This window comes from Cetorhinus maximus, chromosome 6 (assembly GCF_964194155.1).
Source record: "Cetorhinus maximus chromosome 6, sCetMax3.hap1.1, whole genome shotgun sequence".
Taxonomy (NCBI): domain Eukaryota; kingdom Metazoa; phylum Chordata; class Chondrichthyes; order Lamniformes; family Cetorhinidae; genus Cetorhinus; species Cetorhinus maximus.
The window spans coordinates 46991106-47014067 of NC_135884.1; the positions used below are offsets into that span (position 1 = coordinate 46991106).

General features: G+C 41.0%; 1 protein-coding gene across 1 annotated transcript in view; it reads right to left on the reverse strand.

Moving 5' to 3' along the window:
• LOC144681750 (FERM domain-containing protein 4B-like) overlaps positions 1-22962 on the reverse strand; it is a 250803-nt gene that overhangs the window by 156323 nt on the left and 71518 nt on the right. Inside the window, exons 3-5 of the mRNA XM_078543692.1 lie at positions 20431-20525; positions 10922-11014; positions 2148-2232 (exon numbers count right to left, since the gene is read on the reverse strand). Coding sequence (XP_078399818.1) covers positions 2148-2232; positions 10922-11014; positions 20431-20525 — 273 coding nt within the window. The remainder of the gene's footprint in view (positions 1-2147; positions 2233-10921; positions 11015-20430; positions 20526-22962) is intronic.

The following is a 22962-nucleotide window of genomic DNA, read 5'->3' on the forward strand; positions in this document are numbered from 1 at the left end:
AGCAAAAGCAACTAAGCCAGTCCCTCTCCCTGGCCTTTTCACCATAGCCCTGCAATTTCTTTTCTCTTCAGTTGCTTATCCAATATCCCTGTAGAAGCCACAACTGAATTTACCTCCACCACACTCTTAGGCAGTGTATTCTAGATCCTAACCATTCACTGTTGTTATGAAGGTATGCTATATAGAATATTAATTTGTAATGTTATCTGCCTGTATATAAATATATATAATAAATAAGAAAACATTTTTGAAAAGAACATTTTGTGCTAAGCAAAGGACAGCGGCCTACAGCAGCTACTAAGTTGCAGTTGTGAAGATCACTTTATGGAGACACAGGCTGGAATTTTCCGGCCCCATATGCTGGTGCCACTGACTATGCCACGGAGGAGCTGCCAAGCGGCACGTGGGGCGGGGAGGGGTGGAAAATTCTGGCCACACAGTCAGCAAAGCTCTCAGAGACAATGGCTAAAAGCTCCAGATTGAAACCAGAGAGAGGTCACATGGCCAGCTTTTGGGTGTAAAATATACTGATGTGAACTAACAGATAGCTGCTACAAGGACAATAGAGGCAACAACCTCTCCCAACAAAGCTGAGCCTTGTTTATGGTTTGAAAACCCACCAGAAGACCTCATTGCTGCAAGCTGAGAGTTCTTAAAGGAGGATTCCAACTCAACACCACTGTCTTCAAGAGAAAAGAGTATCAACTGTCATGACTGCAGAGCGACTGCTTTGGAACCAAGTACCAGCAGCTACAGTGGAAAGTGACTCTCGAGCTATGAACAAGCATTCGGACAATCCATGAATAATTTTTCTGATTTTACATTTTTTTACTTGGCCAAGTTTTAACATCTAATATTCTGTAAAGTTTATTTCTTTTTGTGCATGCCTGGGAAAGTTGAGTATATGTTTGTTACATTGGAGGAAGTTAGACATATTTGTACATTTTAAACCTTTTTGTTAATAATTTCTGTATCTTTACCTGAGTGAGTTTTGGTAATAAAACTATCTCCTTACTTATTAACTCTGGCTGACTTTAATTGTTACACCGAGCTATACATGGTTAAGCACATATCGAATTGGCAATATCACATATTTTTTAAAAATTCAAATTCTGTTATAACCAGCCCAGGAGTGGGACAAAGAGCAGTCAGCTCACCCCTCCTAACCTGATTGTAACACTGTGTAAAAAAAACTTTTCCTCTATGTCACCTTTGGTTCTTTTGCCACCCACTTTAAATTGGTGTCCTCTGATTCTCAACCCTTCTGCCAATGAGAACAGTTTCTGCCTAACCACTGTGTCCAGTCCCCTCATGGTTTGTAAAACTTCTGTCAAATCTCCTTTCAACTTCTTCTTCTTCAATCTATCCATGTAACTGAAGGTCCCTCAACCCTGGAACCATTCTCGTAAAACTTTCTGCACCCTCTCTAATGCTTTCACAACCTTTCTAAAGCGTGTGCCCAGAATTGGACACAATACTCCAGTTGAGGCTGAAGGTTCACTATAATCTTTCAGCATCTGCAGTATTTTGCTTTTGTTTCACTATAACCCTCCTTGCTTACAAAGCCCATGATCCCATATGCCTTACTTTTTCAACCTGCCCTGCCACTTTCAGCAATTTGTTCACATATACTGCCAAGTCTCTCTGCATTTAGAATTGCCTTTAGAATTGTATCCTTTCTTTTTTGTTGCCTCTCCTTGTTCTTCCTGCCAAAATGTATCACTTTACATTTCTCCACATTAAATGTCCTCTGCCACGTGTCTGCCCATTCTACCAGCCTGTGTCCTCTTAAGTCTATTACTATCCTACCAGTTCACAATACTTCCAATTTTTGTTTCATCTGCAAGTATTGAAATTGTGCTTTGCACACCCAAGTCATGAATATAGATCAAGGAAAGCAGTGATCCAAATACCAGCCCCACAATCTACCCTCCTCCAGTCCAATGAAATGGATTGGATTTGAATCAGAGCTTTTCCAACACAGAACGTTTTTCATTTTTTAAATACAGTTTTTAAAATTTCCTTTTACAATTGTAGGAAAATGCAGCTTTAAGTTTGCGATTTCTGCAGCAATAATTGTAATCTATATTTACTGCCATGAACTGAAAGATACTTAGAAAAATAAAATATTGGCTAAACATTCTTACCTTGTAAATGCTGGATTTTGCATTCAGAAAGAATAATTCCACAGTGGTAATGTCCTTTAGGAATGATATGTTCTCAATATAAAACCTAAAGCAAATGTATTGAAAAATATATTTATCAAAAAACTAGCTTTAACTGACTGATTTCTGTATTTATTGGCAACAAAATAATTAAGATATATTGTTTTGTTATTCATTTAAAAATGGACATAACTTTATGGCATCAAACCAGCTTCTAAAGTTATATGTAATCAATGGTCCTGTGTTCATATAACTCTTCTCAGTCAGGAACAAGATAAGTTTGCACGCTGGAAGGGAAGGCAGCTTTGAGATGTTCATGTACACCTCCTAGTGGTTAGTCACAGATCTCCAGGAGCAAATCTGTTTGGCTGAAGAATGATGCAAGTCGACCAAAAGAACAGAGAAAATATTTTTTCCATTATCAAACTAGACCTGAAATATGCTAAAATAATTTCCAAATCAAAAACTGGGTTACAAAACTTAAAGATTTCCCAGTTCTGATTGCATGAAACTATGAAAAATCATTGAAGTTAGAACTTGGGAGTGAGAAGTAGGAGCTTCGTTTTCGAGATCTGAAATTATTAAACCAATCTCACTAATTCTACCTAGTATGACCATTTGTAATGCGGGACTAACGGAGAAGCCTCAGAAGACCGAAGTTATTTTCTCCTCCCCTCCACTCCCAAGATACTTGTTCGTTGTTGGAATGTGGTCCCACCCTTTGGTACCTTATACAAGTGGCTGATGTTGCTGTGAAATGAGTGTCAGCAGGCTGTCTAACCTTGGGGCATCAAGTTGAGTGCAATCCTGTCCTTGCCTGACATTCACATACATACATGTCTACCACCACCACCCCCTCCCCCCTCCCACCCCCATCCGAAATCAGCTAGCTCAGCACAGGCTGGAATTGAACCTGGGACTTTGTATGCATGTCTCAATCAGCAAAACTGTGGAAGGAGGGAGAGACAAGAATTATCTGTAGGAATAATTTACCTTGGTGCCCATTTATCTTTTCTTCCTAACCATTATTAGGCCACTGAGATGGATGAAAGGATTTGAATTCAGTAAACTATTAGTTTGCTGCAGGGTTTTAATTATATTTGACTAACTGTCTTGTTTAACATATTAAGGTATAGAACCTGTAATTCTTATTTACATGCTATTGAGCAACAGGGGGGATTAGGTCTATGGACAAAACCCTTATTCAGAGAGAAGAATGATGTTGCGGTACATCAAAGACAGAGAAAGACAACGGCAAGAGAATTGATCAGGAAAGAGGAATCTTGGAGGCAAAGCAATAGAGCTGAGATTAAGAGTGAACAGATAATGTATCAACAACAAGAGACGGACACAGCATAAGAGAAGGATATAAAGTTCATAAAAAGCAGAGTTTAGGAAAAATCAACTTACAAAGAATGAAATCCAAGAGTGACATGTTGACATTCATTTTGGAAGTAGAAAGAGCTGCACTTACATTACCAGCCTCATCAGGCCTCCCCTACCACCCACCCACACACACAATCCCTTCAACTGTTGATGCAGAGTACACTGATTTTCAAATGTTCCTATGGAAAGTTACAATTTGATGCAGTTGTGTTTTGGTGCAAATGTTTTATGTTTCAAACCTATGAACAGATTTTTAAAAAAATGCTTGACTATGACATCAATTCTACTGATAAAGGGTTAAAAACACATCCGTTTGAAAATCTTATTATGGCGGCAGGTCATAATCAGAAAGTTTAACTGTCAGAGTACTGTATAATATGTCATGTCATTTTCCGTCTTTTTGAAGTGAATAAAAATGTCAGTTTTCCACTTTGTGAAGTGTGTATTGGATTAAAAATTACCTTAACTCAAGTACATGGAACTAAAGATATGCTACATTGTCTTTCATATAGCTATTGTATGGAACTGATTTGTAATTTGCTTTTTTCCTGCAGGGGGCATATTGGCAACTTGGTAAAGTTCTTCGGAGCTGGTCATCCCATTGGGAGCTGGGCAGAGAAAAGAGTCACATAACCAAGATAAACAAAGACTTTGGAAACATATTTTCTGAATTAATAATTCAAGCTGATTTGTCTTTCACTGTTGAAGTAATTGATTTACTTTGGACTATAAAGACTCCTGGCAGACTTGGTGCAGTAACAATAACTAATAATGGAAACAAAACTTGAAGATGGGTTAAAAACATTATAAAATGCAGAGTCGTAACTTCCGAGCTCCACGGCATCTGTGGGTTACCCCAAAAATGCGCTAGGGAATCCTCCACCCGGAGGTTCCCTGGTAAGGATTGCACAGCAATTGCCTGGGAAGTGCAAACTTCCCATGGGCAGTTGCCCTGCACTGGGAACTATCCAAAAATTATGATTTAAATCGCAAACTTCAGATGGTTCCGACTGTGTTACATCAATAGTTACCCAGAAAGAGTTAGAAGAATTAAACCCTCTCCTAGCTTCTGGGTAACTATTGTGCAGACCCACACCAGCCCCCCTGCCCCCCTCAGGCCTCCCCCAACCTCCCACAAGAAACTTGCCCCTCCACGGGATTCCACCCCACAGGGCACCGCCCTCAGGGGACACCCCTACCACCCACTCCACGGGATACCAAAGGCACAACCAGACCCACACCCCCCAAGGCCTGGCCTGAACTAGACCCGACAACCGACACCAACACCCCCACCAACCCCCCCACCCCAACCCCACCACCTGCCCCCATAAGACATGACCCGACCCGACACCCACTAAGGCCCAGCCCGGCCAAACATGACTGCTCCCACCAAGGCCAACCAACGCTCAATGCCTGACTCAAACCCACTGCCCGCCCCCCAGGCACAATCCAACCCCCCCCCACCTAAAGGCACAACCTGACTTGACACCTCCCCTGCCAAAGGTCCATCCCGTTCCCCCACCGTCCCCCCCAAAGCCCGGCCCATCAACCCCCATCCCCCAAGGCATAACTTGACCCACCCTACCCATTTACCTAATACACTTACCTTGTCAAAGACCTTTAAACCTGGCTGGACCTTTAAACTTACCTGGTTTACGGCAGCTTGTGCTGGAAAAAAGGGGGAATGGCTTACTTACCTGCGACTCTACAGCCCTTGACTCTAGGCCCCGGGGATGTGGTGCACTAACCAGATCTCGCCCAGCTTGAATCGAAAGGTCGGGCAAGATAGGATCGGTTGGACTTTCCGGTAAGAACTTTCAAGCAGAGTGGAACTACGATTCAATTGCCGCTCCATCGGAAGTTACGGCCCACACTTTTCATAACTTGAATAGAGTATCAGATAACACGCAAGTGGTGGCAAAAAATTTCAGGTATGAAAATTCCACATGGATTATGTGGAACTATACTTTAACGTTTTTAAATGTTGATATTTTAGGTTAAATTTACTGTAACTTAGGCATATTAATAATCAGATGCAGTGAATACCAAATGTGTCATTGCAAAAGCATTCTCTGGTTCCGTGTGATTTTTAAATTTCACTGTTTAGATTCTGTATCAGTAATTTACAGAAAGTTTTCTGCAGCCGTGTCTGTATTTGCTAATTTTATAAGATACGTCATGTATTCAGGTGACACACAAAGGAAGAATTTATCTCACTTGCACACAAGAACACGAGAAACAGGAGCAGGGCTTGGCCATTTAGCCCCTTGAGCCTGCACTGCCATTCAATAACATCATTGCTGATCTGATTGTGGCCTTAAGTCCATTTTCCTGCTTGCCCCCCATGACTCTTGATTCCCTTGCAGATCAAAAATTTGTCTAACTCAGCCTTGAATATATTCAATGACCCAGCCTCCTCTTTTCTCTGTGGTACGGAATTCCAAAGATTAACAACCCTCTGAGAGAAGGATTTCCTCCTCATCTCCATCTTAAGTAGGAGACCCCTTATTTTTAAACTGTGCCCCCTAGCTCTAGAGGGGAAACATTGGCTGGGATTTTCTGGTCTGGAACACAGCGGAAACTGTCACTGGCGGGATGGAAAATTTGGTGGACCAGCCAAACATTTGTTGACTTTGGGTGGGAATTTCAGGTCCCATGGTGGCCGATATTGGAAAATCCTGGCCATTCTCTCAGCATCTACCCTGTCAAGCCCCCTCAGAATTTTTCATGTTTCAATAATATCACCTCTCTTCGAACCTCCAATGAGTATCGGCCCAACCTGCTCAATCCTTCCACATAAGGCAACCTGTCCGTCCCAGGAATCAACCTAGTGAACCTTCCCTGAACTGTCTCCAATGCAGTATATCCGTTCTTCAGTAAGGAGCCCAAAACTATACACAGCACTCTAGTGCAGTCTCACCAATGCTCTGTATAGTTGTATCAAAACTTCACTACTTTTATACTCCATCCCCCTTTCAATAAAGGCCAACATTCCAATTGCCTTTTTAATTAATTGCTGTATCTGCATGCCAACTTTTTGTGATTCATATACAAGGTCACCCAGATCACACTGTACTGCAGCATTCTGCAATCTCTTTTCATTTAAATAATGAACAGTGCTTCATATGCTTTCCCTCCCACAATACAGGTTTGATCCATGTTCATTTTTTTAACTGGCCCTGTGTATGATTATATGTATAGGCAATGTCACCAGGTACCTTTATTCTCTCTACAGTTTTTCCATTCTGTTTCTCACATTATCCCTCCTCTTCTAAAGGCATATCATCAGCTTTCAATGTGTGGGTGGCATGCAGTCAGTGGCATTGTAGCATATACTGGCTGACTCATGGATAACAGCAGTGTAGCATCAGTTTATGCCTCCAGATTTGCCACTGTTGTTACTCCAACATTTCTCTTGTTGATGAACTGCGATTAATCAGCATGTCAGTGTTTTTACGTTATAACATATCATTATAATCACATGCAGCCAAGTAAGATGCCCTTTGTCAGCTCAGATTTTTCCAGGTCCATCCTCCTTTTGTTGTGATAAGAAATTTCTTTGAAATAATAAAATCTTCAATAGTGCCTGTACCTCCGCTGATGATTGCTGATTGTTCTTTTGCAACTGGGTTCACCCAATGGATCTATGTGAATGTGGAGGGACCATTAAAGATGAACAACAAAGTGATATAATGTTATGCCATGACATAAAAACACTTTCATGCTGATTAATTGCAGCTCACTGACTGGAGAAATGTGGGAAAGTGTCGAACACAGGCTGTTTGTTCATTGCTGCCCCAAAAGTAGACCAAAATTAAAAGTTTTAAAGGTGTTGATATGTATGGAGGTTTATTTCTGCAGCAGTCTTTGAATACGCAGGGAAAGTGAGCTTAGTTCAAGTAACCAATTTCCTCCCACTCCTTCCTCTCCCCACACACACATTATCCAATGAGGTGTCATTTAAACCAAGTGAGGATAATTTCACCTTGGCTCTGGCTGCTGTTTTTTTTTTAAAAGGGGCCTAATGCTCTGTAGTTGAAGAGCCAGTCTGTTTCAGGCAGGGGCCCTTTTAACTTGCAAATGAGGGTCCTTTACACTGGCAGTGGTGCATGGTTTATTATCCAACTAGTTCTATTGGTGGCAGAGCCAAAGGGGACTCGATAAAGCAGGTAAATTTTAAATTATTTTTGTGTAACGAGAATGGCTCTAGCCCCAAATAGTAATCTGGGCAGCTGCCACCCTGGGCTCCACTTGGGAGTTACCATGCTGGTAATGGGGCAGTCTCCAGGGCCACCGATATTGCGCCTGGATTTGGCAAACTGCATTATGAAACTCATCTGGGAGAGAGTTTTCATAGAATCATAGAAAGTTTATAGAATCATAGAAAGTTTATGGCACAGCAAGAGGTCAATTGGTCCGCTGAGAAATGAGCCACCTGGCCTTTCCAGCATTTGGCCCTACAGTTTACGGCACTTGAAGTGCACTCGAGTTCACTGATGTATTTAAATGAAGTTGGGCTGGAACAGAGCTCCAGTCTGTTTGGTTGCTGTTGGTGCAGTCTGTCGGTCAACTCACTGGAAGTAAGATCTACCCTAATATGTGGGATTAGTGAATTAAAGAAATAAGGATATCAAAAATACTTATTGAGATAATCAAGGAACAGGACGTGCAATAGGGGTAATAATTCCAGAGAAATATGTTCACCATTGTATTATACGAACATACAAACATATGAATTAGGAGCAGGAGTAGACCACTCGGCCCCTTAAGCCTGCTCCACCATTCAATGAGATCATGGTTGACCTGATTGTAACCTCAACTCTACATTTCCTCCGACCCAAATAACCTTTTGCCCCCTTGTTTATCATGAATCTATATACCTCTGCCTTGAAAATATTCAAAGACTCTGCTACCACTGCCTTTTGAGAAAGAGCGTCCCAAAGACTCACGACCCTCAGAAGAAAAAATTCTCCTCATCCCTGTCTTAAATGAGGAACCCCTCATTTCTAAACCGTGACCCCTAGTTCTAGATTCTCCCACAAAAGGAAACATCCTTCCCACATCCACCCTGTCAAGAACCCTCAGGATCTCATATGTTTCAATCAAGTTGCCCCTTACTCTTCTAAACTCCATTGGATACAAGCCTAACTTGTCCAACCTTTCCTCATAAGACAACCCACCTATTCCAGGTATTAGTCTATTAAACCTTCTTTGAACTGCTTCCAATGCATTTACATCTTCCTTAAATAAGGAGACCAACATTATGCACAGTACTGCAGATGTGGTCTCACCAATACCCTGTATAACTGAAGCATAACCTCCCTACTTTTATATTTAATTACCCTCGTAATAAACATTCCATTAGCTTTCCTAATTACATGCTATTCCTGCATATTAACCTTTCGTGATTCATGCACTAGGACACCCAGGTCCCTCTGCATCTCTCAACTCTGCAATCTCTCAACATTTAGATAATATACTTCTTTTTTATTCTTCCTGCAAAAATGGACAATTTCACATTTTCCCACATTATTCTCCATTTTCCAGATCTTTGCCCACTCACTTAACCTATCTATATCGTTTTATAGCCTCCTTATGTCCTCTTCACAACTTACTTTCCTACCTAACTTTGTGTCATCATCAAATTTAGCAACCATACCTTCGGTCCCTTCATCCAAGTCATTTATATAAATTGTAATAAGTTGAGGCCCCAGCACTGATCCCTATGGTACACCACTCATTTCATCATGTCAACCAGAAAATGACCCATTTATGCTGACTCTCTGTTTACTGTTAGCTAGCCAATCTTCCAATCATGCCAATACGCCATGAGCTTTGATTTTCTGCAACAACCTTTGATGTAGCACCTTATCAAATGCCTTCTGAAAAATCTAAGTACAGTACATCAACTAGTTCCCCTCTGTCCACAGCATATGTTACTTCTTTAAGAACTCCAATAAATTGGTTAAACATGACTTCCCTTTCACAAAACCATTTTGACTCTGCCTGATAACCTTGAATTTTTCTAAGTGCCCTGCTATAATGTCTAATAATAGCTTCTCTCACAGATGTTAAGCTAACTGGCCTGTAGTTTCTTGCTTTCTGTCTCCCTCCCTTTTTGAATAAAGGAGTTACATTCACTATTTTCCAATCTAATGGGACCTTCCCCGAGTTTACGGAATTTTGGAAAATTAAAACCAATGCATCAACTATCTCACTAACCACTTCTTTTAAGACCCTAGAATGAAGTCTTTCAGGACCCGGGGGATTTGTCAACCTGCAGCTCCAACAATTTGCTTAGCACCATTCCCAGGCAATCATAATTTTCTTGTGAGCTATTCCATTTCCTGATTTACAGCCATTTCTGGGATGTTACTTGTATCCTTTGTAGCGGAGACCATTGCAAAATACCTATTCAATTCATCTGGTATCTCCTTATTTTCCATTATTAATTTCCCCGACTCACTTTCTATATGACCAACGCTCACTTTAACTCTTTTTAAAATATCTATAGAAACTCTTACTATCTGTCTTTATATTTCTAACTAGCTTTCTCTTGTATTTTAATTTTTACTTCCTTATCAATCTTTTAGTTTTCTTTGCTGTTTTTTTCTATTCTGTCCAATCATCTGACCTGCCATTCAACTTTGTGCAATTATATGCGTTTTCTTTAAGTTTGATACTATCTTTAACTTTTTCAGTTAACCACAGATGGTGGGTCCTCCCTTTGAAATTTTTATTTCTCGTTGGAATGTATCTATTCTGTGCATTATGAAATATCCCCTTAAATGTCTACCACTGCACCTCTATTGACCTATCCCTTAACCTACTTTGCTAGCATATACTACTAATCTGGTGCAAATTCTGGGCAAGAAAAGCAGTATAAAAATGCAGTGCTTGGTTTCTTTCCACGGGGTAATTCTCATCTATCCCATAACCTCTGGGCTGTCTCATTTTGGTTTGTTTCAATAAAAATTACAATAGCTGAAAAAGGAGGTATTTCTATTCTAGTGAGCTCAGGTAGTTCAGTAGTTTTGGAAGATAAGAGGCATTGGAAGAATTCAGATATTGCTGATATGGGTAACAAATATGATGTCAGTTCCTTTTTACAGTAGCATCTGAATACTGCACCTGGTTCCACAAAGTTCCTGTTCAGAATTTCATTAACACCCCATATAGAAAATACCACCTCACCTACTCTTAACTTCCTTTAGCCTCATTGCAACTCTCCCCTTCAAACAGCTGCCTTTTCGGTGAACTCAGATTAATACTTTTGAAGCTGAAGCTTTAAACAAGAACATCACCAACTTTGAAATGTATTCTTGCTGCATTATGTGAGCTCAATTCTATGCAAATACTAATGAACTCACTTGACTGAAAAGAATAAGGCCACTGGTCCTGTTTTCTTAGGCAAATCATGATCCAATACCCTGCGATCCAGCTGCAGCCAGTTACTCTGACCTCTACAGGGAAGAAAAGGTTGCGAGAATTAGGAAGTTGTAAATAATCACAGCTCATGGTGCAGTTTTTTTTCTTTAGATACCTTATATAACGGTCATTTTATTAATGAATAGCGGCCTGATTGCAATGAGGCTATTACTTTCTTTCTGCACACACACATGTATAATGGACTATAGATGTTGCAAGGTTTTAATTTCAGAATAAAAGCAAAATAATGCGGATGCTGGAAATTTGAAATAAAAGCAAAGTGCTGGAATGGAAGATTTTTCTAAAGAATAAGCCATATTTGACTCGAAATGTTAACTCTTTTTTTTCCTCTATGCTGCCAGTTTTGTTGAGTATTTCCAGCACTTCCTGTTTTTATTTTTAATTTCAGGATGCTGTTTTCATAACACCAATGAACAATATTTGCTCTAGATCTGTTAACATGAACAATTCGTGACTTCAGATACCTGGACAGCCCATGTATTCAGTTGGACATATTTTCAAGTTATCTTCCTAAACACTTCTTTGTAACTATCTATGTGGGTGACAATGTGTGATGCTTAAAGGTCTTCAGCACTGGCTTTATTTAATGGATTACAGTTGGAAAGAAATTATTAGCACATTTCTCTAAAATAAACTCAGTAAGCCAACTGATACATTATAGTATAACGGTGTTACTGTTTAAATGTACAAGAAATGGTTCATGCTATTGTAAAACATTTAAAACCATGCCTACTAAATGGAAGTAGTAAAGTTTTGGTGGTTGCCATAGTAACGATGTTTCAGAATGAGTTCCCCCACAGGTGGTCCCTTTGTTCAAATGACATGAACTGGCTTATTGCAGAACATGGCGAGTACAGTATGCACTGTGACTGAGCTGCTGTTGTCATTTTTTTCAATGGTGTGAGATAACTATACTGGAGATTGGCATAATTAAGTACATCCCCTAGTCAAATAGCTGCTATTGAATTTGACAGATATATTTCACAGCTGGGGGATTTACTCTTTTCCTCCTAGCCTTGTTAAATAACATGAAGTTGGATTTACTTCTTTGGCATAGAACCTATGTGTATGTGATAGTACGCCTACATGTGAACAAAGGGTTACTGTTTATTATGGAGCTGAACCAGAAAGATTAGCAGATATTTAAATTCTACAAAGATTTTTGAATAAAAGTTAGCAGTTTCTGTAAGGATATGTCCCAAAAATGCCTTCCTATTACCCAAATTCAAATATCACTATGTTTAGAGTTTTCGTTATGCATGTAATATTTAAAAATACTCTTAGATGAGTCACATAAACTTGACTTTTCATTTTAATCCAATATTGCTGAATTGCTTTGATGTGATATTAATGTTTTGTGGATTTAATAAGAATGTAGTGTACAATATGCAATTATCTTTTTGGATAGCAAAACAAGATTTTAGGAAATAGGTTTATTAGTATTAAAAAGTTAGAATGATCCTTCCTCCATGATTGCAGCACAATGTGATGGTAAAATATGATGGTGACAATCAAACACATCACTCAAAATAATGTATTACTTTTATCTCATTTTAATTGTAAAACAGAATCATTATTCCCACAAGGGACTCATTTTTGCCAACTATTTAAATGGTGCTCTGGACATTTGAGAATGGAGTTACTGTCAGCTACACGCCTATTAGCATATTATGCCAAGACATTGTGATGGAGGATAGTTTTCTTGCCAGCTGCAAGAAGAGCGTCATTAACTTGTTCAATCTAACAGGAAATTAGGGAATAACTTTCTACCTTTTGGAGTCAAAAACAGTATTCTCCCATGGTCCTTTGCCAAGACCAACAGGGCCAGGACAAAGGTTGCACTCAAGATAGAGGGAAAGCCCATTAAATAAACAGTGCCAGACTGCAGCAAGTAGGTGCTAACAGGAGCAAGTGATCTTTCCCACAATGGGGGCTGGCTTCTTGTATGACTTCACAGTTCTTAAAATAGAGTGAGGAAACTTTTGAGTTTCAGCAGAAGTTATGAATGCACATTACCAGCTTAACTAGCTAGATATTCCTTTAAGTGAAATTAATTGTGTGCTTTGCGGCAAGTAAGTCTACAGAGGAAGATATTTTAAGAACATTGTTAATCTTCTGTGAGCATTCAAATTGTCGACATTTTCAGTGATAGCACAGAGCTATCATGTTCCAGGAAAAAATTTACTCAGCTCATACAGGAAAGTAGAATAAGTGCTGACATTACGAAAAATCTGCTGTGAATTTTGGTTGCTAAAATTGCCTTTTCAGGGAGAACATTGCAGTAGAATTAATAAATAAAACAATTTGATAGAAATTACAACATGACTTTACCTTCAGAATGCTGCATTTATGCTTTAAAAGAACAATATTTAGATCTTTGGGTATTTTTTTGAATGGGATCATGAGGAATAAACTAAAGGCTGAATGGTTTCCAGAGAGGCCTGGCATTTCTAAGAGCAAGATGGTGTGCAAGATAATGTACTGCACAATGTTAACATGGGATACAGCCTACGCATACATGCTTGTTTGCATCCTGTTTTTATTTCAAGTTGGTTCCATATTGGAATCCTCCCTTTCTGAGCTGTTCAGTTCAACTGCTGAGAGAAATGGGTGTGTAGAATTCCAAACTTTCCCACAGTGCCAATTTCAGGACAAGTATTGTGGTGTCAAAGTCCACAGCTATTTTTCACCTGAATGTGAATTACCAAACTAACAATTGATTGAAAATTCATGTATTGTCTCACACTTGGGAACAATGAAGTTACAATCTTGGTTGAGACCTGAACCCAGGAGCACTGGGTTGTGGAGTGTATTGTTGAAAAGGATATTTCACCAGAGATAAAAACAAAAAACTACTGCGGATGCTGGAAATCCAAAACAAAAACAGAATTACCTGGAAAAACTCAGCAGGTCTGGCAGCATCGGCGGAGAAGCAAAGAGTTGACGTTTCGAGTCCTCATGACCCTTCGGCAGAGGGCCTCTGCCAAAGGGTCATGAGGACTCGAAACGTCATCTCTTTTCTTCTCCGCCGATGCTGCCAGACCTGCTGAGTTTTTCCAGGTAATTCTGTTTTTATTTCACCAGAGCACTCTTAAAGCATGTTAAATGATTCTTGCAGGAAAATGAGTGTGAAATTTAGTTTTACTTACCTAGCAGGGGAGAGACCACGATCATAGTTGGTTCTGCATGTGCGTTACTGTTGTTTTTTTGGGGTTTCAGCGAAGGCTTCGGCCTTTTGCCATTTGGTATCGGAAGCTCTTCTGTGGTTGTTTGTTCTCCTTGAAGGGGTTTCAGTCCTAACATCGGGAACTTAAAGAGGTGATGGTTGCAACCAGTTGAGCCCCAAACCAGGAGATAGGTAACACTGTTAGGGTGGTGGTGAAAGGCAGCAAAGGAGGTACATCCATTGACCAGACCTTCTTCATTAAGGGAATCCTATGGATTCATAGCTGCAGACATCTACTGCCTGCAGAACTTCCCTAGCGCTGGATACTTTGACGTGACCTTCAAGAATGTTGCTGCCTGCATAAAGTTCCTGAAGGTTTTTGAGAAGAGAGACCAGCGACAGCTGAGAATCCTCACGGCGGAGTCACTGTTTACTCTGCCATCACAACAGGATCGCATGGTGACTGTGCACCTCCACAACCCTGTTCCTGTCATTGATGTGCTCATCTTCCTTGTCGGGTATGTCAACAAGGTTGGGAACTGCACTGAGGTCAAGGATGCCTTCTTTCCCCTGTCCTGTTTGTGCGTTGCATAGGACCCTTTGCTGAATCCATCAAGAAGGATCCAGGCATAAGTGGAGTGACGATTCCAGGCAGTGGAGGCACTCAGGTCAAAGCCTCCCTGTACATGGATGACGTCACTATCTTCTGCTCAGGTCCGCTGTTGGTGCACTGACTGATCAACATCTACGAACAGTTCCAACTGGCTTCAGGAGCCAAGGTAAATGATGGCAAGAGCGAGGCCATGTTCTTTAGGAACTGGGCTGACCGATCCTTTGTTCCCTTCACAGTCAGGTCAGACTGCCTGAGGATGCTGGACATATGGTTCGGAAGGGCCAGGGCATGCGTTAGAAACTGGAAGGAGCGTGTAGCTATGGTTAAAATAAATCTGGGCATATGGGAGCGATGCTCCCTCTCCACTGCAGGTAAGAACCTGGTCATCAAGTGTGAGACACTTTCAGTGTTGCTATACCGAGATGGTTTGGCCCATCCCTCACTCCTGCGCTGTGGCAATCACCCGAGCCATCTTCCACTTTATCTGGAGGTTGAAAATGGATCGTGTTCGCAGGGACACGATGTACAAAACTCTAGATGAAGGGAGAGAAAACGTGCCCAACATCGCCGTCATCCTAATGACCACTTTGTGTGCGACTGCATTAAGCTGTGCATAGACCCTCGGCAAGCACACACCAAGTGTCACTACGCGCTGAGATTCCACCTGTCCCCGGTGTTGCGAAGGGTGAGTCTGGCCACGTTTCCACGGAACACTCCAAGTATTTGGACCGTGCTGTACCACCTGTCCCTCGTGGAAAAATTTATGCAGAGAAACACCTTTGATCACAAGCCCATCAGGCAATGGTCTGCACATAACGTCCTAGAGGCCCTGCGGGAAAAGGAGATAGTAGATCCTGTCCGATGGTTCCCTGAGCAGATTGTCAAAGTCATTTGGCAGAATGCCTCATTGCCAGCAACTTCAAACAAGCACCAAGATGTAGCTTGGCTGGTGCTGAGAAAGCCCTCCCCACCAGATCCTTCGTACATGCCAGGAGTCTCACCTCCTCTGCATGTTGCCCTCGGGGTGGCTGTGGTGGGGAAGAAACCATTGTCCACCACCTTGTGGAACGTGCCTTTACAAAGAAGGTTTGGAGAGGGATGCAGTGGTTTTTGTCGAGGTTCATCCCGAGCAGCTCCATGGCACAGAACTCTTTGCTCTACGGGCTGTTTCCACACACACAGAGACAAACATCAACTGCAGCTGGAGGATTATCAATTCGGTGAAAGACACTCTTTGGCCTGCTTGGAACTCGTTGGTCTTCCAGTGCAAAGAGTTGTCCCCGACCGAGTGTTGCAGACTGGCACATTCCAAGGTCGAGGACTACGTGCTGAGGAACGCACTAAAGCTTGGGGCAGCCGCCGCAAAGGCTCAACGGGGAAAGGTCACTGCCTAAGAAATTTCAGTCATAGTGCACCAAGGGGCTGGAAACTGTATAGAACCCCTTGGGCTGTATGGCTCACACTGAATGTATGCAATAAACGTTACAAGTGTTACAATTATATTGAAGCACCTCAGAGGGCAACATGGGCCAGGATTTTGCCCTCGTTGGGTGGGCTCGGCAGGGGTAAGTGGGAGCGGTTGGGAAGCTGACCGCTGCCCTTGATCGGGCTGCGACTGCAATTTCAATTAAGGCCCGCCCAGCGTGAAACGCATACTGCAGCGCTGCCTGTTTGTGTGGTGGGGAGGAGGGGGTGTGAGGAGGGTGAGCAGGGAAATTCGCACCTGCGCGCAAGTGCCCACAGGGAAAGCTCCCTGAGGCACAGAGCTGCCTTAGGGAGCTGAAGGTTTAAAAAATTAAAAATAAAGAATTTAAAAATGTTAAAAAACATGACTCCTCATGTGACTCTGTCACATGAGCAGAGGCACGTTATTAATGAAATGTTACAATTTTTATTTAATTTTTAATTGCTGTTGGAACCCTCATCCTGCCCGTTGATGAGGCTTCCTAAAAAAATCCAAAGGCCGCTTGGCCTTTTCACCTGCCTACCAACCGTAAGGTTGGACGGGCAGCGAAAAATTTCTTTCAATTATAATTTCAATGGCCTTAGTAGGCCTTTTAATTGTTGGCGGGCGTGTTGCTGACTCCTGTGTGTGCCCGCCAAGCAAAATAGCGTGCGAGTGCACGATGATGTCGGAACACTCGCCAAACATCATCTCGCGTCATTTTACGCTCGTTCAGGTTGGGCGCGCGCCCGCCTGCTTGACGAGCGAAAAACTCTGGCCATGATCTATGTAGACAGGTTAAATACCATTGCACTTTCTGTAATGACCATTTTGAAATGTTTGTAATGTTCCTTTGTTTGTACTGAATACCGCAGGGTGCAACATGATCTAGGTAGAAAACTTGAATATGATTGCACTTTCTGTAATGACCATTTTGAAATGTTTTGTAATGTTCTTTCAGATATTTTATGAATAAAGTATATTTTTGTGAAAAAATTAATTTTCACTGATATAAAGAGTAAAACTAAAAGACAATTTAAAATATCATACCAACGAATTTTAGGGAGTATCTTATAATTTTTCCAGTAAATTATTCTATGTCACAGTTCTGTGGAATATTGTTCAAATTTATATTTGTTATTCTGGTTAGCTCATATGTTACCAACATAAGAGGGTGTGCTCTGCAAGTACTCTCAAAGGAAATGCCCTAATGTTCAAATCCTTCAGGACTCTGCCCTTTGTAAAAAGTGGTGGTGGCCGGGATTTTCCCTGCCCGCCAGCGTCGGGCGTGTTTGGTGGTGTGAGCGGACAATATGGCGCGACAGGTTTCACGACGTCATGAAACCAGTTTGCGATCGTCTGCTCAGTCCGTCAATGGCAGGTCGTGTTTCCCGCCATCAGACGTCGGGAGCCTTATGGTAATACATCAGCATATCATTCATTATAAGACCAGCCCGCAGGACTCATCCTCCCCTGCTGGATCATCTGCCCACATCGGCACGTGTTTCACAACAGCACATAAACAACATGCCCCTGGCGGGCTGCACTTCGCTCGGGACTTTGAGATTTGTTTGCCTGCCTTGCTTCGGTCAGCACTCGCAGTCATCAGCAGCAGGCTTCGCAGGCAGCACCATTTCATTTTTAGGGGGTCCTCACGGGTAGGTCTCATATGTGAGTGGTTTTTCAATAGCTGCAGGGCAAGGTCTTCCTTGGGAAAGGGGGAGAAATGGCCTCAGGCAAGGGAAGAGGCTGCAGGATGAGAGCTCTATTGGGGAAGGGGGGTATTCCAGGGTGTGTGTGGGGGCACATGTTGATCTCTGCAAGTGGCCTCAAGATGGTGATGCCTGAGGAGGCAGTCTCCTGAGGAGATGAGGCCAGATGGACATGTGAAGGTGAGAGAGAGAGAATGGGTGGTGATGTCCCTTGAGCTGGCAGTGAGTGAGATGCCAGTGAATGGCTTAAGTGTGTGAGTTTAGAATGATGAGATGGTTGCCATACCCTGGCTGCACGGATGAGATCATTCATCCTCTATCTGCATTGGATGGCCACCTCTTCTGTGCAGCATTGGCACTGACCACTGCTGGATTGCTGATGCCGCTGCCCATCCTGCGGCCAGAGCAGTAGTAGAGAATATCATGGTGGGCCTCCACGGCATCCAAATGGCATTCCGGGGACATGTTATTAAACCTGTGGGCTGCTGTCTTTTTGCCTTTATTGGACAGCTTCCCTGCAGTAGTCGTGGGCTGGAAGCACTGAGATGTGTGCGTGCCACAGGACTTTAAATATGGTGCCCAGCGTGATGAAGCGGCAAGGTGATGGTGTGACAGGTAAATGAGAGCCCGCCCACCATCGAAATGGCGTGTTTCCTGGGAGTGCATAATTAATGCGGCGGGGTTGTGACGTTATGGCGTGAAACCCCACCAGCGGGTAAAACGTCATTTTACCTGTCCGCTATTGCGCTTATTGCAAATTTGGGACGATTCTGTCTAATCTTAGTTGAGTTTCCTGTCATCTTTAGGCACAGAATAGTGAAACCTTATAAAAGTGGTGGTGTGATTTTACTTTTAGTACACATGTAATTGTATAAGGACTATCCAATCCAGCAGTGCAATATTTCTTGAATTAAATTGTCAAAATAATCATTAGAAAATTGCATACTGCAAGCATTAGCTTTTTTCATGAATCATTATATCCACCAATAGGACAGTCTTTAGTCATCAATTTCAAAACCTTGTTGTTTCAGTTCAGGTACCAGTTTCTTTGATGCTAACACAGATTACAAACTTCGTTGCATGAAATTTTCTAACTATTATTTTAAGCAGTTATGAATCTAATCTGGCTAGTGAATTGAGGCTCTCTTTGAAAACATTTGTATGAGCATAGATCCTTAAGTAGTTGATTTGTATTATTAATGGCCTGAAAATAGTAATTGCCCCACAGGTTTATTCAATCATCATTTTTTTTTATTTAAACAACTCCCTTCTGCCCAAACAATATATAAATGGTAACATATTTAACTGGACTAATTCTTATTACCTTTGATTAAAAGTTTAAGTACTGGAATATATGAAATAATGGCAAAGCATTATGTATGTAAACAAGCATACCTGCAAACTGATTCTAATTAAGATACCAAAATATATTTTTTTAATTCCTTCATGGGATGTTGGTTTCAATGGCAATGCCAGCATTTGTTTTCCATCCCTAATTGCCCTTGAGAAGAGATGGTGAGCTGCCTTCTTGAACTGCTGCAGTCCAACTTTAATGTAGTGGTTTGGTATTACTGAGTGGCTTGCTATGCCACTTCAGAGGACAGTTAAGAGTCAATCACATTGCTGTGGGCCTGGAGTCACATGTAGGTCAGGCCAGATAAGGATGGCAGATTTCCATCCCTAAAGGACATTAGTGAATCAGGTGGATTTTTATTACAATCAATGATAGTTTCATGGTCACCATTACCAAGACTAGCTTTCAATTCTGGATTTTTAAAAAAAAATAATTAACTGAATTTTAAATTCCACCTGCTGCTACGGTGGGATTTGAACCCATGTACCCACTGCAATAGCCTGGGTCTCTGGATTTCTAGTCCAGTGACATTACAACTATGCTACCGCCTCCCCTAAAACTATACCAATGTCTATATGCTAGAAATAAAGTAAGGATGTTTGGTATATAGTTGCACCATTAGCTCACTAAGTTAATGTGCTTAATCAAAGGAACAAAGAACAATCTGGTTTAAGTGGAGCTGTGCTGAAGTGAAGAATATTTTTAGCTGCTGTTCAGTAAATGTGACAGCCCTTTCACAAAAATGCTGATAAGATTAGAAGGTAGTCTGTTTTTTATTATTACTTGTTCAAGTTGAACATGTCATTGTTCCTTGGCATTTTGACAAGGCTAGCAGCGTTATTAATGAAAGGAATATATTGTTTGTAACGTCAAAGCAGGTTAACCTGTTTCAAACCAACAATACTGCTTGTAGTAAATTTAGTACTTGGATGGATTCATGCAAACTTAGCTTCTAAGATTTCCTGTTTAATTATGATATTATTCCTGGAAAGATTATAAGGATTTTTGGTTGCGGGTACCAAATTCCTAACTGAACTATTTCCAGCACCAAACCACACTAAACAGCAAAGCCATATCTGTAATGTGCCACCACTTCTATATGTTGCAGTGCAACAGTTTGAGGTTAGAATGGTTTACTTACGTGTCATCAATAAATGTTATTCCAAAGTATTCCTTCTCTTTGAGGTTAAAATGAGATGCCACCAGATCCAACAGCTCCCGGGACAAAAGCTTTGGCTACAAAATAACATAGCTATCAGTCAACTTAGAATAAAATAAGAACATTTTATGAAAGAATAATGAGATTGCACATTGTAAACTGTGCACATTGAAGCATATTATGTCATTTATTTTCATGGAGCTAGTTTAAATTCATAACAAAAACAGAAAATGTCATACGGATTCAAAATGTTAACTGTTTCTTTTCTCTCCACAGATGCCGTTAGACCTGAGTTTTTCCAGCATTTTCTGTTTTTGTTTCAGATTTCCAGCATCTGCAGTATTTTGCCTTTATCTTAGTTTAAATTCATGGCTGTTATTATCACAAATCTACAAAGAGTACAGTTCAGTCTTCCTCTCCCACACGATGTACTTTCAGAAAACAATGTTTCCTCTTGTGTTTTTGCTCTCCTTTATATTCTTTCAGTCTATGTATCTTACACCGTCACACTATTTTTTGTACCATATTTCAGTGTCAATCTTAGTTAACCTGAGAAATAGACTTCAAGATGGGGTAGAGAAGGCAAAAATCCTGGAATCATTATAGAATAAGCTGAATGGGTTAGCTAGAATGGGGTGACATGGCCTTCCCCATTTAATCTGTCATTAATTGTGGAAGCAGTAATAGACTATCACAGTGAGATCATACAGTAATCTAGTTCTTTAGTTTTTGAACTGTGTGTGGAAACATCATTGGGAGATAGCTGGGAGGTGGGGCTAGAAATTGGATAAGGCCTGAAAACGGACGTGGGGGCCACAATGCGCGATTTTCCCACATCCGTTTGTGCCGACTGCTAATTTAAATGATAGTTATGATGAGACTGGGGAAACAAGGAAATGGCAGAGTCTTTGAACAACTATTTTGTATTTGTCTTCACTGTAGAAGACACAAAAAGCATTCCAAGAATAGAAAATCAAGTGGCAAAAGGGAGGGAGGAACTTAAAACAATCACTATCACGAGAGAAAATGTACTAGGAAAACTAATGGGACTAAAGGCTGACTAGTCCCCTGGACCTGATGGACTGCATCTTCAGGTCTAAAAGAAATGGCTGTAGAGATATTGGATACATTGTTGTAACCTTCTGGAAAGGTCAAGGTGAATCGGAAAACTGCAAATATTACACCTCTATTCAAGAAAGGAGGGAGACAGCAAGCAGGAAACTATAGGCCACATAGCCTTTAATCTGTCACTGGGGATATGCTAGAATCCATTATTAAGGAAGCAGTAGCAGGACATTTAGAAAATCATAATAAAACCATGTTGACTCTGTTTGACTGTGTGAAAGGGAAATTGTATGAAAGGGAAATTAGAGTTCTTTGAGGATGTAGTAACTAGGGTGGATAAAATGGAACCAGCAGTTAGTGTGAAATCAGTCCTTATATACACTAACTGTGAAATAATAAAACATTTCAAGTTTCACAGTTATGCATTCGATTTTTGATATAAAAACAAAAATATTTCACTGCATTTGTCCTCTTTTTTATCAAGTCTTTTTTTCTGTGGTAAGAAGGTAAATCTCCTTTTCTATCCTCAATTTTAACTGTCTGGCCAGTATTAATTTGTACGAGGGTTAGAAATTTTAAATTAATCTCCAATTGGCAGACAATGAAGTGATTTCTCTCAAACATTGTAATAACCAAACACCGATTCGCTGAGCATAAAGTTGGATGAATCCTTTGACTTTTTTTGTGTTATGTGGTCTAGTGGCACAGAATGCAATGCACTTATCCACTGTCATCGGAGGGCGCAGGCCCAGCAAGTTACTTTAAGCAAAAATTTGACTGAATATGCTTTGAAGTCATTTTTCTGCGTCTGACCAATATTTCCCTGGCATGAAAGCAGATATGTTAACGTGTGCTGGTGCCTCACCTCACCCATGCTGTTCTATAACTAGCTACTGGAAAAATGTGGATTAGTCTGGGTAGATTTGTCTGATGATGTAAAGCAGTTTTGCCACAACCTTCCTTTGAGGAAAGGAATGCATCATTCTTATTTCCTCAGTTAAAAACCTGACCAAAATGAAGTAATGGCACTGCTTGAAATCTCGAGTTAAACCCATATTTTTTTCCACAGTGTTGAGTAACGCGTTCATACATTTATCGGATGTGATTCACAAAGGTCAGCATTTATTTAGTTTTACTATACGATAGCTTAACACGACGTACAGAATTCCAAGGTCCAAGACTACACACTAAGGGATGCACTAAAGATTGGGGCAGCTGCCACAAAGGTTCAACGGGGAAAGGCTACTATCTAAGGACCTCCCACCATAGTACACCAAGGAGCTGGAAACCATGTAAAACATCTCAGGCTCTATTCACCAGAGAATGTTTGACATGAAATGTAAAAGTACACTGTAAACATAACCTGTAATGCCAGTATCACGAGGCACCTCATGTACTGTATTGAAAGAAACGGATCAGAATTGCATTTCATGTAATGCCAAATTTGAA